General features: G+C 54.7%; 1 protein-coding gene across 1 annotated transcript in view; it reads left to right on the top strand.

Moving 5' to 3' along the window:
- Positions 1-667: 667 nt before the first annotated feature.
- AARS (alanyl-tRNA synthetase) overlaps positions 668-12,354 on the top strand; it is a gene marked incomplete at its 3' end in the record, with an annotated part of 14,279 nt that continues 2,592 nt past the window's right edge. The window contains exons 1-15 of the mRNA XM_010150536.1: positions 668-874; positions 1,529-1,717; positions 2,383-2,528; positions 3,616-3,807; positions 4,226-4,370; positions 5,631-5,776; positions 6,331-6,439; positions 6,532-6,682; positions 7,060-7,184; positions 7,828-7,972; positions 8,578-8,756; positions 9,253-9,366; positions 10,290-10,496; positions 11,149-11,333; positions 11,778-11,886. Coding sequence (XP_010148838.1) covers positions 731-874; positions 1,529-1,717; positions 2,383-2,528; positions 3,616-3,807; positions 4,226-4,370; positions 5,631-5,776; positions 6,331-6,439; positions 6,532-6,682; positions 7,060-7,184; positions 7,828-7,972; positions 8,578-8,756; positions 9,253-9,366; positions 10,290-10,496; positions 11,149-11,333; positions 11,778-11,886 — 2,286 coding nt within the window. The remainder of the gene's footprint in view (positions 875-1,528; positions 1,718-2,382; positions 2,529-3,615; positions 3,808-4,225; positions 4,371-5,630; positions 5,777-6,330; positions 6,440-6,531; positions 6,683-7,059; positions 7,185-7,827; positions 7,973-8,577; positions 8,757-9,252; positions 9,367-10,289; positions 10,497-11,148; positions 11,334-11,777; positions 11,887-12,354) is intronic.

Genomic DNA, 12,354 nt, shown 5'->3' on the forward strand with positions numbered 1-12,354 from the left:
ACGAGTCTTCCCCTTCCCGAGTCCTCCCCTCCGCCCGCCACTCGCCGCCTTCGTCCGACGGGGAATTACTGTCCCTCTGCGCCGGGGCAGGCTGCTGGGAGCTCGGCCCTCTGGATAACCGCGTTGCACCGTCAGAGGAGGATGTTCCCGTTAGGATGAAGCGGAGACGCTCGTCTCCATCACCTGCTCCTGGTTGTGCGGTCCCTCGCAGGGACGGTTTCCAGGGGTCCCTGGAGCTGACCCGGCTTTGAGCAGGGAGGATGGATGAGGTGACAGTCAGAGGTCATTTCCAAACTCAGCCCTTCTGTGATCCTGCGATTTAATCGCTTTGAATGATTTGAGATGTTAGTGATCCTCCCCTTCTCTGTGTCCCTGGCAAGGCAGACACAACCTCTTGCTAAATTCAGGATCCAGCTGACCTCGGTATGTTAAAAACACGTGTTTTCAAAGAACAGGTGACTTGAGCTCGAGCTCTAGAAATTGAGGAGGTTGCAGGAGAGGAAGTTTGGGTTTGGGTCACCATTTGGGGAGGACTGATGGTTAAACTGAGGAGAGGTGAGAGTAGTTGGTTACCAGTGTGGGGAGACTCAGTAGATGGAGGCAGCGATCCTGGTGTTACCGCTTGAGCTGACACCGTGTAAGAGCCTTGTTCTTTCCTCCTCAGACTGCACCAAGGCCTTGCCGCTTTCCCTCCCACTTCCTTTGGACAGCTGTGACTCGCAGCTTCAAGATGGAAGCTACGCTAACAGCTAGCCAGATCCGGCAACGCTTTATTGACTTCTTCAAGGAAAACAAGCACACCTATGTGCACTCGTCTTCTACAATCCCCCTGGATGACCCCACGCTGCTCTTTGCCAATGCTGGTATGAATCAGGTAGGTTTTCCACTCCTGTACTCTGGTCCTTATGAACATGCCCTGTAGCAGCTGAAACCTGCGAAGCTGTTTGTGTGGAAAATTACCGGCGTTTTCTCCGTCTTCCCTCTGGTCACAAAGCGGTGGTTGGTGTATGTGCTGGAGTCCTCTGTGCGCTCACAAAATTGGCAAGAGCACTGGGAGAGGTTTTTGTATCTACTGGGCTGACTGTACAGCAATGGGAGCACTGCCAGTCTCCCTTCCCTTGACCCTTCGGACCACAGCTAGTCCTGGCACAAATGTCTAACGGCATCGTTAAAGACTGGTTGGGGCTGGGCTGCTGAAAGGGCTCTGCTGGAGATCAGCACACTGTTTTCACTGACCTGGGTTTTTTTCTGGTCAGCTGGGGATCTGGCTACTTTCAGTCCCTTTGGAAGTCCTGGGGTTTGGTGGGCCCCAGGAACACGTGTGTGTGTGTGAGTGCTAAGTTACAGGCAGTGCCGCAGCCTCCTCACAGGCAGGAGAGAGCAGGCTTGTTGCTGAAAGCCACCTCAGGTACATCCAGGCTTGTGGTGTCATGACACAGACGACACTTACTACCTTGCTGTTGCTCACAATGTTTGAAAATGGGCTCTTAGGCCTTTTCTTAATTGCTCCTTTTTTCATTCCTCTCAGTTCAAACCCATCTTCCTCAATACTATTGACCCCTCGCACCCGCTCGCTAAACTGAACAGAGCCACCAACACTCAGAAGTGCATCCGAGCAGGGGGCAAGCACAACGACCTGGACGACGTCGGGAAGGATGTCTACCACCACACCTTCTTCGAGATGTTGGGGTCCTGGTCCTTTGGGGATTATTTCAAGGTAAAATAGGCTCGGTGCAGCTCTGAAACTCTTGCACAGAGTTACCTGTCTCTCTGAACTCAGCAGACCAGTTGCCAAGAGAAAGGAGAATATCTTGGCACAGAGTGGTTCCTAAGGTGCATGCGGCTCCGTTGGAATAAATGGGATTGGAAGCTGCCCCAACCTGGCAGGATGTTTTGGGATTAATTACTTAAGGTTTACAAAGCTGATTATATTAACTCTGCCAGTTTGGAGTCTTGAGGCAGAGGTTTTAGGGGCTGTCCCGGAGCTGTGGGGAGTTGCATGTGCTGTGTGACCATGATAGACGTTCAAACAGGAGTGATCATAAAATAACAATGTCCTTTCCCAAGCTTCTTCACAGCGTAGTGTTCAGAGTCAGAAAGAGGATGTCAGGAATACAAAATAACAGCAGAATTAAATGGCTTTTGGGGGGCAGCGAACATGCTAGGAGTTAACTTGGTTGCATCTTGAAAGCCACATGAGATGTTTCGTGTGCCCTGTTCACTGCCTGTGTTAGTTTGCCTCTTACATCAAAAGTCTGGAGGTTTTTGGCTGTTTCTTTGTACAGAGCTGCTGATAACCTGCAGTAGCCACCCTGCAGGTGCTGTGTGTTGAAGAGAAATTCTGTTTGCACGCACTTGCTGACCTCATCTTTCCTTCTGCAGGAACTTGCTTGTAAACTGGCACTGGACCTTCTCACTAAGGAGTTTGGTATCCCTGCTGAAAGACTCTACGTCACGTACTTCGGTGGAAATGAGGCTGCAGGGCTGCAGCCAGACCTGGAGTGCAAGCAGATATGGTTGAATCTGGGGTAAGACCTTTCACTGAGGACAGTGGATGTTTTGATGAGCAATAGTCATTTACCTTTATTCAGAGAAAGATGGCAGGTCTTGTGTGGCAGAGCACGTACAACAGGAGGCTTTAACAAAATTGAATTGTCACAAATAACCTTTGCAGGGTGGTGGAGCTTCAAAGCCAAAGGGAAGCACTGGCATTAGACAGACAAGACTGAGAGCTTTTGTTTCAAACTCTCTGGTGTAAACTTAAGAACACAAGTGCCACACTGGGTCAGACCAACGGTCTGTCCACTCCGGTGCTCCTCTGGCAATAGTGAGCAGATGCTGTTCAGGGAAAGCAGGCACACCTGGGCCTGCACTCCGTTCACCTCCTCCCCTCCCAGTATCCAGAGTCACTGGATGAAGTATGTTTGAGGGTCATCCATCTATTCCCCTTAGCCTGTTCGGGCCCCTGCTCCTTCAAGGCGCGTCCAATTCTGTTTGGAACCTGTTGGCTTTTTCTGGATCTCAGTCGTCGTCTCCCACCCAGCACATCCTCTCCAAACTGAAGAGTCCTACACTTTTCTATACCTTCTTCCTAAGGCAGCTCTTCCACCCCAGGTAGTTTTGGTTGCCCTCCTCTGTACATTTGCTACTTGCACCTCGCTTTTCTTGAGATGTGAGAGCTGCTCTCAATACTCGAGCTGTGGGTGAGCCAGAGTTTGGTCTAGCAGTGAAGCGATGCCTTTGGTCTTGTGGCTGTAGTCCCCTCTGGAACCTGCTCTAACCCCGGGACACACCCCTGCGCTGGGGGGCCACCCTGTCACACCTGTATTAAAGTTAGAGATCCACTTGTCTTCTTGCTGGTGGCTTCACTGAGGAACTGTTGTGTAGGCTTCCTCTTCCGCCTGGGACAAGTGCCAGGCTCCAGTGTTCACTTGATCCTCCTCAGCAGGGATTCTTGAGAGTTAGGCTCTTGGATCGGTCTGGCTGGAGACGCTGACAGTTCCCGTGCTCATCCAGGGAATTGGTGAGCTGGGGTTTCTCTGGTATAGCCCTTAGTCTGGGGAATTCTTGCCTTGCTTTTAGTCTCTGTTGTTCAAGAAGAGTTTCTTGTTACAGGCTGGCTGAGGGCAGGATTCTGCCCGGCAACATGAAGGATAACTTCTGGGAAATGGGAGACACGGGGCCCTGTGGCCCTTGCAGTGAGATCCACTACGACCGCATTGGGGACAGAGATGCTTCCCACCTGGTTAACCAAGATGACCCCAACGTCCTGGAGATCTGGAACCTCGTGTTCATCCAGTTCAACAGGTGAGCGAGACCTGCTTCCCTTCCCGGCTGCTCCAGCTCGGCGTTGGGGGTTGCTCAGACTGTGTGCTGTTTTAACTGCCCCCGGCTTGCTCCCCATTCCCTCTTGTCTGGGCACGTTGTGATGCTCTGTCCCCTGACCCGCTGTCCAGATAAGGTTGGCCACGCTGGCTTTGGGGACAAACTGGAAGTTCTTCTGCCAGGAGTTGGTAGGGAATAAGTGCCATCTCCCTCTGGGCTAAGTTGTCATTGCGGGTCTTGTTAACTATATTTTATCGAAGTTGTCCTTTGTGTGGTTTGTGTATGGGCCTATGTCATAAATCTGATGGAACAAAACCTCATATAGATGAGGAAAGGGATGGGGTTGCTTCTGCAGAGCCTTCACCCATAACAGCTCGTCTCTCTCTTTGTGGCTGGGCAGGGAAGCTGATGGGACACTGAAACCTCTTCCTAAGAAAAGTATTGACACTGGGATGGGCCTGGAGAGGCTAGTTTCTGTGCTGCAGAACAAGATGTCCAACTATGACACCGACCTTTTCCTTCCTTACTTTGAAGCCATCCAGAAGGTACGAACTGGGGAGTCTGGGCCTGGCCCAGCTGTGTCCATTCCCTGAATCCCTGAGGAGATGCCTGGGGCTGGTCAGACGGGGTGGTTATGTCTGCAGGTCTCGGCTTCCCCAGCTGCTGCGAGCCCATGGTTTGTACTTGGCTGAGGGTGGGACGCAGGCTGGCACGGTAATTGCTGCCATGGGGCGTGTTTCCAGGGGAAAACATGGGACAGGGTGCAGCTTCCCTAGCTGTTTCTGTGAATTGTCCTGAGCGTGTACTCCTTGGCCCTGTCCGAGTGGGAGATGCTCTGCAGTCCCGTATGGCCAAGCACCATCTTTCTGCCATGCGGTAGAGAGCATGTGGTGCTGCTGACCCAGAATCGGAGGTTGTCCTTCAGTCTCCTGCCTGGAGCCTGCTGATTTATAGAAAATCCCCTGAGAGAGAAGGTCTTGGCCACAAACGGTGACAGTCGCTTGCAGAACCAATGTGCTGTCGCTGCACCCTCCTGGACACGGGCCACGCTGCCGGCGCTGGGAGCTTTGTGTGCAAGTCCAAGCCTCCTTTTGCTGTGGAATCAGCAGAGCTTCCTGGCTGCAGATCACGCTGGAAGAAGGGTGGGATGAGGCTTCTTGGCTCAGGCTTCTCAGAGGGATGAGGTGCATAGTTCCGGAGTTGGAATTAGAGGGCTGCCTTTCCTTGGTGTTGAAGCCGCTGGCTAGACGCAGCCCATGTGTCCTTGTTGGCCTTCCTGTGATGAGCTGGGAGCCTGGCTCTAGGGACTGTGTCTGTGGTGTGAGCATTGCTTTGTTCCAGCAGTATTTTTCCCTTGGATACGGGTAAAAACACCCTAAAAGAGGGAAGCTGGGACCATCTCCCCGTGACACAATTTGAGAAGTTGCTTGGCTGGGCAGGTTACTCCAGGCCAGAGCCTTTGAGCCAGTGTGCAAAACAGATGATTTCCTTGCACTCTGTCCCTCTCCCTCTGTCTGCTGTCCTGGGCTCCTAATGTTGGCATAAATTGGCTTTTCTTCCTGCTGGTCTTGGAGATCCTTTGGCCCTGGAAATGCAGGGTGTGGGCACCACGCAGAGCCTCACAGCTTTCTCTCTTCCCTGACTTCGCTGAGTCCCCCCTTTCCAAGAGGAGTGTGCCAACTCTGTGGCTGCAGGCAGTGGGATGGGGCTGGCTTCTGAGGTGTTTCCCGGGTGTTCTGCCATGCTGCTGGTCCCCGCTATCCCTCATTGTCCCCTTTGCCCACTGCCTTTTCCTCTCTGCGCAGGGCACGGGTGCCAGGCCGTACGCGGGGCAGGTTGGTGCTGAGGATGCCGACGGTATAGACATGGCCTACCGCGTGCTGGCTGACCACGCACGGACCATCACGCTGGCTCTTTCCGATGGGGGCAGACCGGACAACACAGGCAGGGGGTAAGGAGGGTGCTGCCGCAGTGCTGTTGCTCCCATTCTGCTCAGCACTGCTTCCCTGAGAGGACTGGTATTTCATCCTCTGGGACATCTTTGAACTTGTCATTAAAGCACTGGGTAGCAGAGCGTTTGCTCAGTAGATTTGACACTTGAATCCCTGTAAAAAGGCCAAGACACACATGTCTGAGGGTTCTTGTGAGTATCAGTCCTGCTGTGTCAGCCCCCTGAGAGGGTTGCGGTGGGCAGGCAGGTGACAAAACCCTGCCGTGGGGCAGTGCTGCTCTCAAAAAAACCCCAAACCAACAATGAAATTTGGGCTAGGGGCTGTGGATGCCACTGGACTCGCAGGACTGACAGTGAGTCTGGCTCACGGAGCTGGGGCCTGGCATCTCGCCTCTAGCTTGCTGCTGGTGTAAGCACCTACTTGAGAGAAAATGTGGGGAGAGAACCCTGTGCTCTTGCTCTTGGAAGGGGGTGCTGGTAGGTGGGTGCTGGTGGATCCCCTGAAAAAAACTTGGAGGTGTAACATCTGCATGAGGGGCTCTGCTGTTCCCTAGGTATGTGCTGAGGCGGATTCTCCGACGGGCTGTGCGCTACTCCCACGAGAAGCTCAATGCCCCCAAGGGTTTCTTCGCTACTCTGGTTGATGTGGTGGTGCAGTCACTGGTAAGTTCTTCCCCTGCTTCGCTGTATCTGCTAAAAACTTCCCCTGCTGTGTGGATCTCCATGCTGAAGGACTAATCCTTTTGGATCTGCAGGGAGATGCCTTTCCTGAGCTGAAGAAGGACCCAGATATGGTGAAGGACATCATCAATGAAGAAGAGGATCAGTTCCTGAAGACACTCAGCAGAGGACGACGCATCCTGGACAGGAAGATCCAGAGCCTGGGGGACAGCAAAACCATCCCTGGTGAGGCTGGGACTTCTGTCTGGGTGCACCAAGGGGTATTGGTTGTCTGGGGCTGAATTAGAGCTCAGATGGGCTGGGCACTGAGAGGTGGGGGGGGGTGTGGGGGGACAGTTGGAGTCCGACGACCATTACTTAGAGCTGAGCCACCCGTCTCTGGCCTGTGTTCACTTGCTCAGGTTTCTGAGCTGCCCAGACCCAACATGAGTGTGATCTCTGTGCTGTCAGAGAGGAACCTTTAGGTGCTCGTGTTGACAGGACCCGTTCACTGTCCTGCCGTAGCGCAGTGCCAGTTGGGTGGGACAGAGCCAGTTGGAGAGGGGGGAAGGAGCAGTGTCTCGTGGAACAGGAGTGCTGACTGCTTTGCTTTTTCTCTGAAGGTGATACTGCCTGGCTGCTGTACGACACCTATGGTTTTCCGGCCGATCTCACTGGGCTGATCGCGGAGGAGAAAGGCCTTGTTGTAGACATGGAGGGCTTTGAAGAAGAGCGGAAAAATGCGCAGGTAGATAAACAGCTCCGGGGGAGCCCGTCTGCGAGTGGGCAGGGAGGATTCCCTTCCTTTTAGTTTGCTGTCATGAGTCTCTGCTCCTTTTTTACTGGGTCTGCTCACACTCCCAAGTGTCCCAGTGCCCTGTGGGAAAAACTAGGGCATGGTACCACAGTTGTGGCATGCATCTTTTCTGTGCAGCCGGGGCTGGGTTTGCTTACGAATGCTGTGAGGCCTGGGGCCTTGAGCTCAGCCTTTGTACAGAGTTGTGGAGCGCTGGGAGCACCTCCCCAGTGTCTTCTTCTGGATAGGGAAGTTCTGGACTTCCCCTGTCCAAGGAGCAGTGTCCAGGCAGGCCTGCAGCTTGGGTGCCTGTCCCTGCAGTTTGCTGCCACAGCAGAGGGTGGCATCGACCAGATGGCTGGTACTTGCTCTTGCTGGGCTCAGGCCCACTCTGGCTGCATGCCGGCAGCACTGGAACAGCCTGCTCTGAAGTCAGAAAAGATGGGAGCACTCCAGCTGCTGGCACACAGCTTCCCAGAGCAAAGCTCTGAACCCAGGAGCTCTCAGAGGTGTGAGTGAGGCATACAACTAAGCTGGTGTGCACGGGCCCATGCAGAGGAGGGTTTTCTCAAACTTTGGTCCTTGTTGTTGGCAGCTCAAATCCCAAGGGAAGGGTGCTGGTGGGGAGGACCTCCTCATGCTGGACATCTATGCCATCGAAGAGCTGAGGGCCCGGGGGCTGGAGGTGACTGACGACTCGCCAAAATACAGCTATGCTTCAGACCAGAGCGGTTACTATGGTATGACAGAATCGTCCTCTGCTGCCAAACCTTGCTTGGCATGTACCTCAGCAAGATTCCCTCTGGGCTCACCTTTCCTGGGCCATGGAGATGAGAGTGGAAACATGTGCAGGTTAAAGGCCTGCTTGTGACAGAGGGAGCAGGGAAGAGGAGGACAGGCTCTTCAAGGGCTTGGTACCAACCTGATCAGAGAGTCTTAAGGGGGTTCCTGTTCCCTGCAGCTTTGTGTCTGTTCCCCAGATGCCCTTTTGCCAGTGTCGCAGGAGGCTGCAGTTTCTGCTCGGTCTGTCCTCAGCCCGCTTGCTCTGGCTCTTCTTACTAATTCTCTGGTTTGCTGGAGATTTGGGAGGCCCCAGGCTGGTAGCAGCACACATGGCTGACTTTTACCACGTAGGTGTGGAAGGAAGCGACAGCCCCTGCCTTGGAGAGCACGGAATGAAATTCCCTCTTATCCAGCTAACCTTGTTCTTTCTCCTTACCCCCTGCAATCGTAGCTGCCACGAGCTCCTGCACTAGGTGGGAGGTGATGCTATAAAGTTCTGCTCCCATGTGGTGTCTGCAAGGTTTTCCTGTTTTACTGACACAGCCTTTCGTCTCGGTGACAGATTTTGGGAGCCTCGTGGCCACGGTTAAAGCCATCCGCAGGGAGAAGAAGTTTGTGGAGGAGGTATCCACTGGCCAGGAGTGTGGGATAGTGCTGGACCGGACCTGCTTCTATGCCGAGCAGGGTGGGCAGATCTATGACGAGGGCTACATGGTCAAGGACGACGACAGCAGGGAGGATGTGAGTGGGCCTGAGAGACTTTTGCTAGGCTTGGTTTGAGCTGGGGCCTGGGGCCAAGCAAGCTCCAGCAATGTCCTGTCCGTGGCAGGTGCCAGGCATGGCACAGGTTTCCTTTTTGGGGCGCAGCATGGTACAGATGTGCTGGAGTTTCATTCCCCTTGCTTCCTGGGGAGCTCAACTCTGTGCTGCAGCGTCAGGCTGCCATCAGTACATGGTTGCCTGCGGTGGTGCTGCTGGGATCACTGTGTGGACGGACAGAGCTTTTGAGCCATGATGGGGAGCTCTTTTAGCTCTGCTGTGCCCCATAACCGTGCCTCACCTTCATTCTCTTCTCTGCTTTGCGGTCCTGGGTGCTGTGCCTGAGGACACTCAGCTTTCTCCCATCACCAGTCTGGCTCTCAGCTGAGACCATTCCTGTGGCAGCTCAGACCACGGGCTGGATTGTCTCTCCTTGGCCTCTCGCTCCACTCACTGGGTGCATTTCCCTCTCTTACAGAAAACAGAATTCACTGTGAAGAATGTGCAGGTCCGAGGAGGTTATGTGCTTCACATTGGAACTCTATATGGAAGTTTGAAAGTAGGAGATCAGGTCCATCTGTCTATTGATGAGGTGAGCTGGGATGCGGTGTAACGCCTGCAGGAAAGCTGGAGGGGGACTATAAGGGCGTGTAGTGACAGGACAAGGGGTAACGGGTTTAAACTGAAAGTGGGGAGGTGTAGATTAGATATCAGAAAGAAATTCTTCCTGGAGAGGGTGGTGAGGCACTGGGACAGGTTGCCCAGAGAAGCTGTGGATGCCCCATCCCTGGAAGTGTTCAAGGCCAGGCTGGATGAGGCTTGGAGCAACCTGGTATAGTGGAAGGGGTCCCTGCCCATGGCAGGGGGTTGGAACTGGACAGGCTTTAAGGTTCCTTCCAACCCAAACCATTCTGTGATAACATACGGCCTTATCTCTCTTCCCTGGATTTTGTCTCCTTCCCACTGGTGTTACTCTGGGGCTAGCATTTCGGGCCTGCTCCCCTGCAGCGCACGATGCAGGCCAGTTGGGCTGACTCAAGGCCTCTCCTGCCTGGTGCCTGCCTCCCTCTCACCACGAGGCAGATAACACCCAGCCAGCCCAGAGCCATGCTCGCTGGGTTTGCTGACCAGCAGCAGGAACATGTTTTGGGTCACGGCTGGGAGGTGGAGGAGGTACGACAGAGGAGAGCCTGGGCTGTCTGCCCTGCTCCAGACATCACTCCTGTGGGCTCAGCCTGCTCCCACCTTGCAGTGCTTCTCCCTGCTGAGCCTGAACTAGTCTGTCCTTGGCCTTTCTCCAGGCAGGCCCAACAGGAGGACTTCCAGGGAAAAGCCATGCACAGATTTGGTGGAGAAGGTCCTGCTCCGTTAGCTGAGGCTCCAAGGCAGCAGTGTGATAAGTTGGTGGTGGTCTCCTGGTGTAGTTTAGGTTTCTGTTGGAGCTCCACTTCTGCTGCTGGAGGTGACCTTGTCCCCGCAGTGCAGCACCCCGACTAACAGCGCCTTCTTCCACAGACTAGGCGGAGGCCAGTCATGAGCAACCACACGGCCACCCACATCCTCAACTTTGCCCTGCGCTCGGTGTTGGGGGAGGCTGACCAGAGAGGGTCGCTGGTCGCGCCGGACCGGCTGCGCTTTGACTTCACAGCCAAGGGAGCCTTGTCTACCCAGGAGATCAAGAAAGTTGAAGGGATCGCCAGCCAGATGATTGAGGAAGCAAAGGTGGGTTTGACTGCCAGGTTGGAAATGCTCAGGAAAAAAATACTCGGGTCAAATTTTTGGATGATCTGGGATGCTGGGAGTTTGGCCCAGCGGGAATCTTCTGAGCTGCTGATGCAGTACTGCGCGCAGATTGGCATCATGGAGTACTTTGAGTGGGAAAAGTCCGTGTAGGCTGCTCCGTTCACTGGTACCAAGCCCTCTCTAGGGCTGGAGTGTTTCTGTGCCTGCTCCAGTGTCACGTTAGCTACGAGAGCAAAGAAGCTTGGCAGAGTGGCTTTGCGGGCCTGGCTGGGTTTGCAGAGTGCACCCAGACCCCCTGAGTGGTGGGTCCTCAAGGGGGAGAGAGTTGCTGTGTCTGGTGCCAGCCCTGTGTCGCAACAGACCCTGGAGAGCCCTGTGCTCTGCTCCGGAGTCTCTGCTTAGCAGTGGATGGACGGGAGCATCTGAGCAGGCAGGGGTATCAGGAATTTGGAAGATGGGGCATCTGTCTGTGACTTTGGGATCCCTGCAGCTCAACAAAGCCCAGGCAGATGAACATGTCACTTGCCTTTTAGGATCTTTGGGAAGAAGTTGGGATTCCCTAGGAGCACATGCCGTCAGTTACAGCTGACAGGACTGGCTCTTACCTGCGTCCCTTTCCTGTCCTCTGCAGCCTGTGTACGCCAAGGACTGCCCTCTGGCAGCAGCCAAAGCTATCCAGGGACTGCGGGCAGTTTTTGACGAGACCTACCCCGATCCTGTCCGTGTGGTCTCGATTGGCATCCCTGTGGAGGAGCTGCTGGCTGACCCCACTGGCCCCGCGGGCTCCATCACTTCTGTTGAGTTCTGCGGAGGAACGTGAGTATCCGGAGAGGCTGGGGAAGGCAACGGATGGCTGAAAAGGAGTCCCTGGGGGGCCTGAGCTCATGAGGGCTGTTGGGAATGCCGTGGGCATGTGCTGGGCACAGCCAGGGCAGAGCCAGAGTTGGCAGTGATGATGTGCCTTTGCATTCCCAGTCCTGAGTCGAGCCGTGTTTCAGTTCGGGCTTGGCAGGCAGGGAAGCTGCCTGTATGCTGCCCCTGCCCACACACAGTCTCTGGCAGCGCTGGGAGCCACAGTCCTTGCTGCCCTCTCCTTGCTCATTCGCTTTCAGCAGCTAGGTTGGGTTTCCTGCCTGTCCCCACGCTTGCTGCAGCTCCCGGGCGGGCGGTTTTCTTGTTTCCATGCTGATTCCTGTGGAGATGAGTGATGGATTTCTAACTCTCTCTCACTGTGGGTCTGTTCCCGGGTTCTTTCCAAAGGCACTTGCAGAACTCCAGCCATGCTGGCCCCTTTGTCATTGTTTCAGAAGAAGCAATTGCTAAAGGCATCCGGAGGATAGTTGCAGTCACTGGGGCCGAAGCTCGGAAGGTAAGGGGAGGCGGGAGAGGCCCTGTGAAACCTGTGCCCTGTGGGAAACCACTGGCATTAACCCTCTGCCAAGGTCCTTTTTGGTTATGCTTGCTCAGTATCCCTCAGCACCAGGGAGAAGTGGTGTGAGTTTTTGAGGGGCTTGTGGCTCAGACCGCACCAACACAACGCAGAGAAGGATGGTGCTATTAGCAGAGGCTGTGCTGCAGCCAGAAGAGAGAGCTGGGTGGGAGGGAAGGAGGGGAGTTTTGGGTGTGTTAGAAGGGCCTGGGGTGGGTCGCTGAGGTGGCTGCGAGTTTAGCTCAGTTGCATTGCAGGATCTAGAGCTCTCAGCTGCTGGCAAGACTGGCAGAAGCATTGTACAGAGAATCCAGTCCTGGACTGAGTCCTGCAGGAGGCCAGTGACTGTGGTCCTGGGCTAGCCTCGGCAGCGCTTCCTAGAGCGGGAGAAGGGGCTTGGTGAGGAGG

This window comes from Eurypyga helias, unplaced genomic scaffold, assembly GCF_000690775.1.
Source record: "Eurypyga helias isolate BGI_N326 unplaced genomic scaffold, ASM69077v1 scaffold41180, whole genome shotgun sequence".
In the NCBI taxonomy this organism is placed as follows: domain Eukaryota; kingdom Metazoa; phylum Chordata; class Aves; order Eurypygiformes; family Eurypygidae; genus Eurypyga; species Eurypyga helias.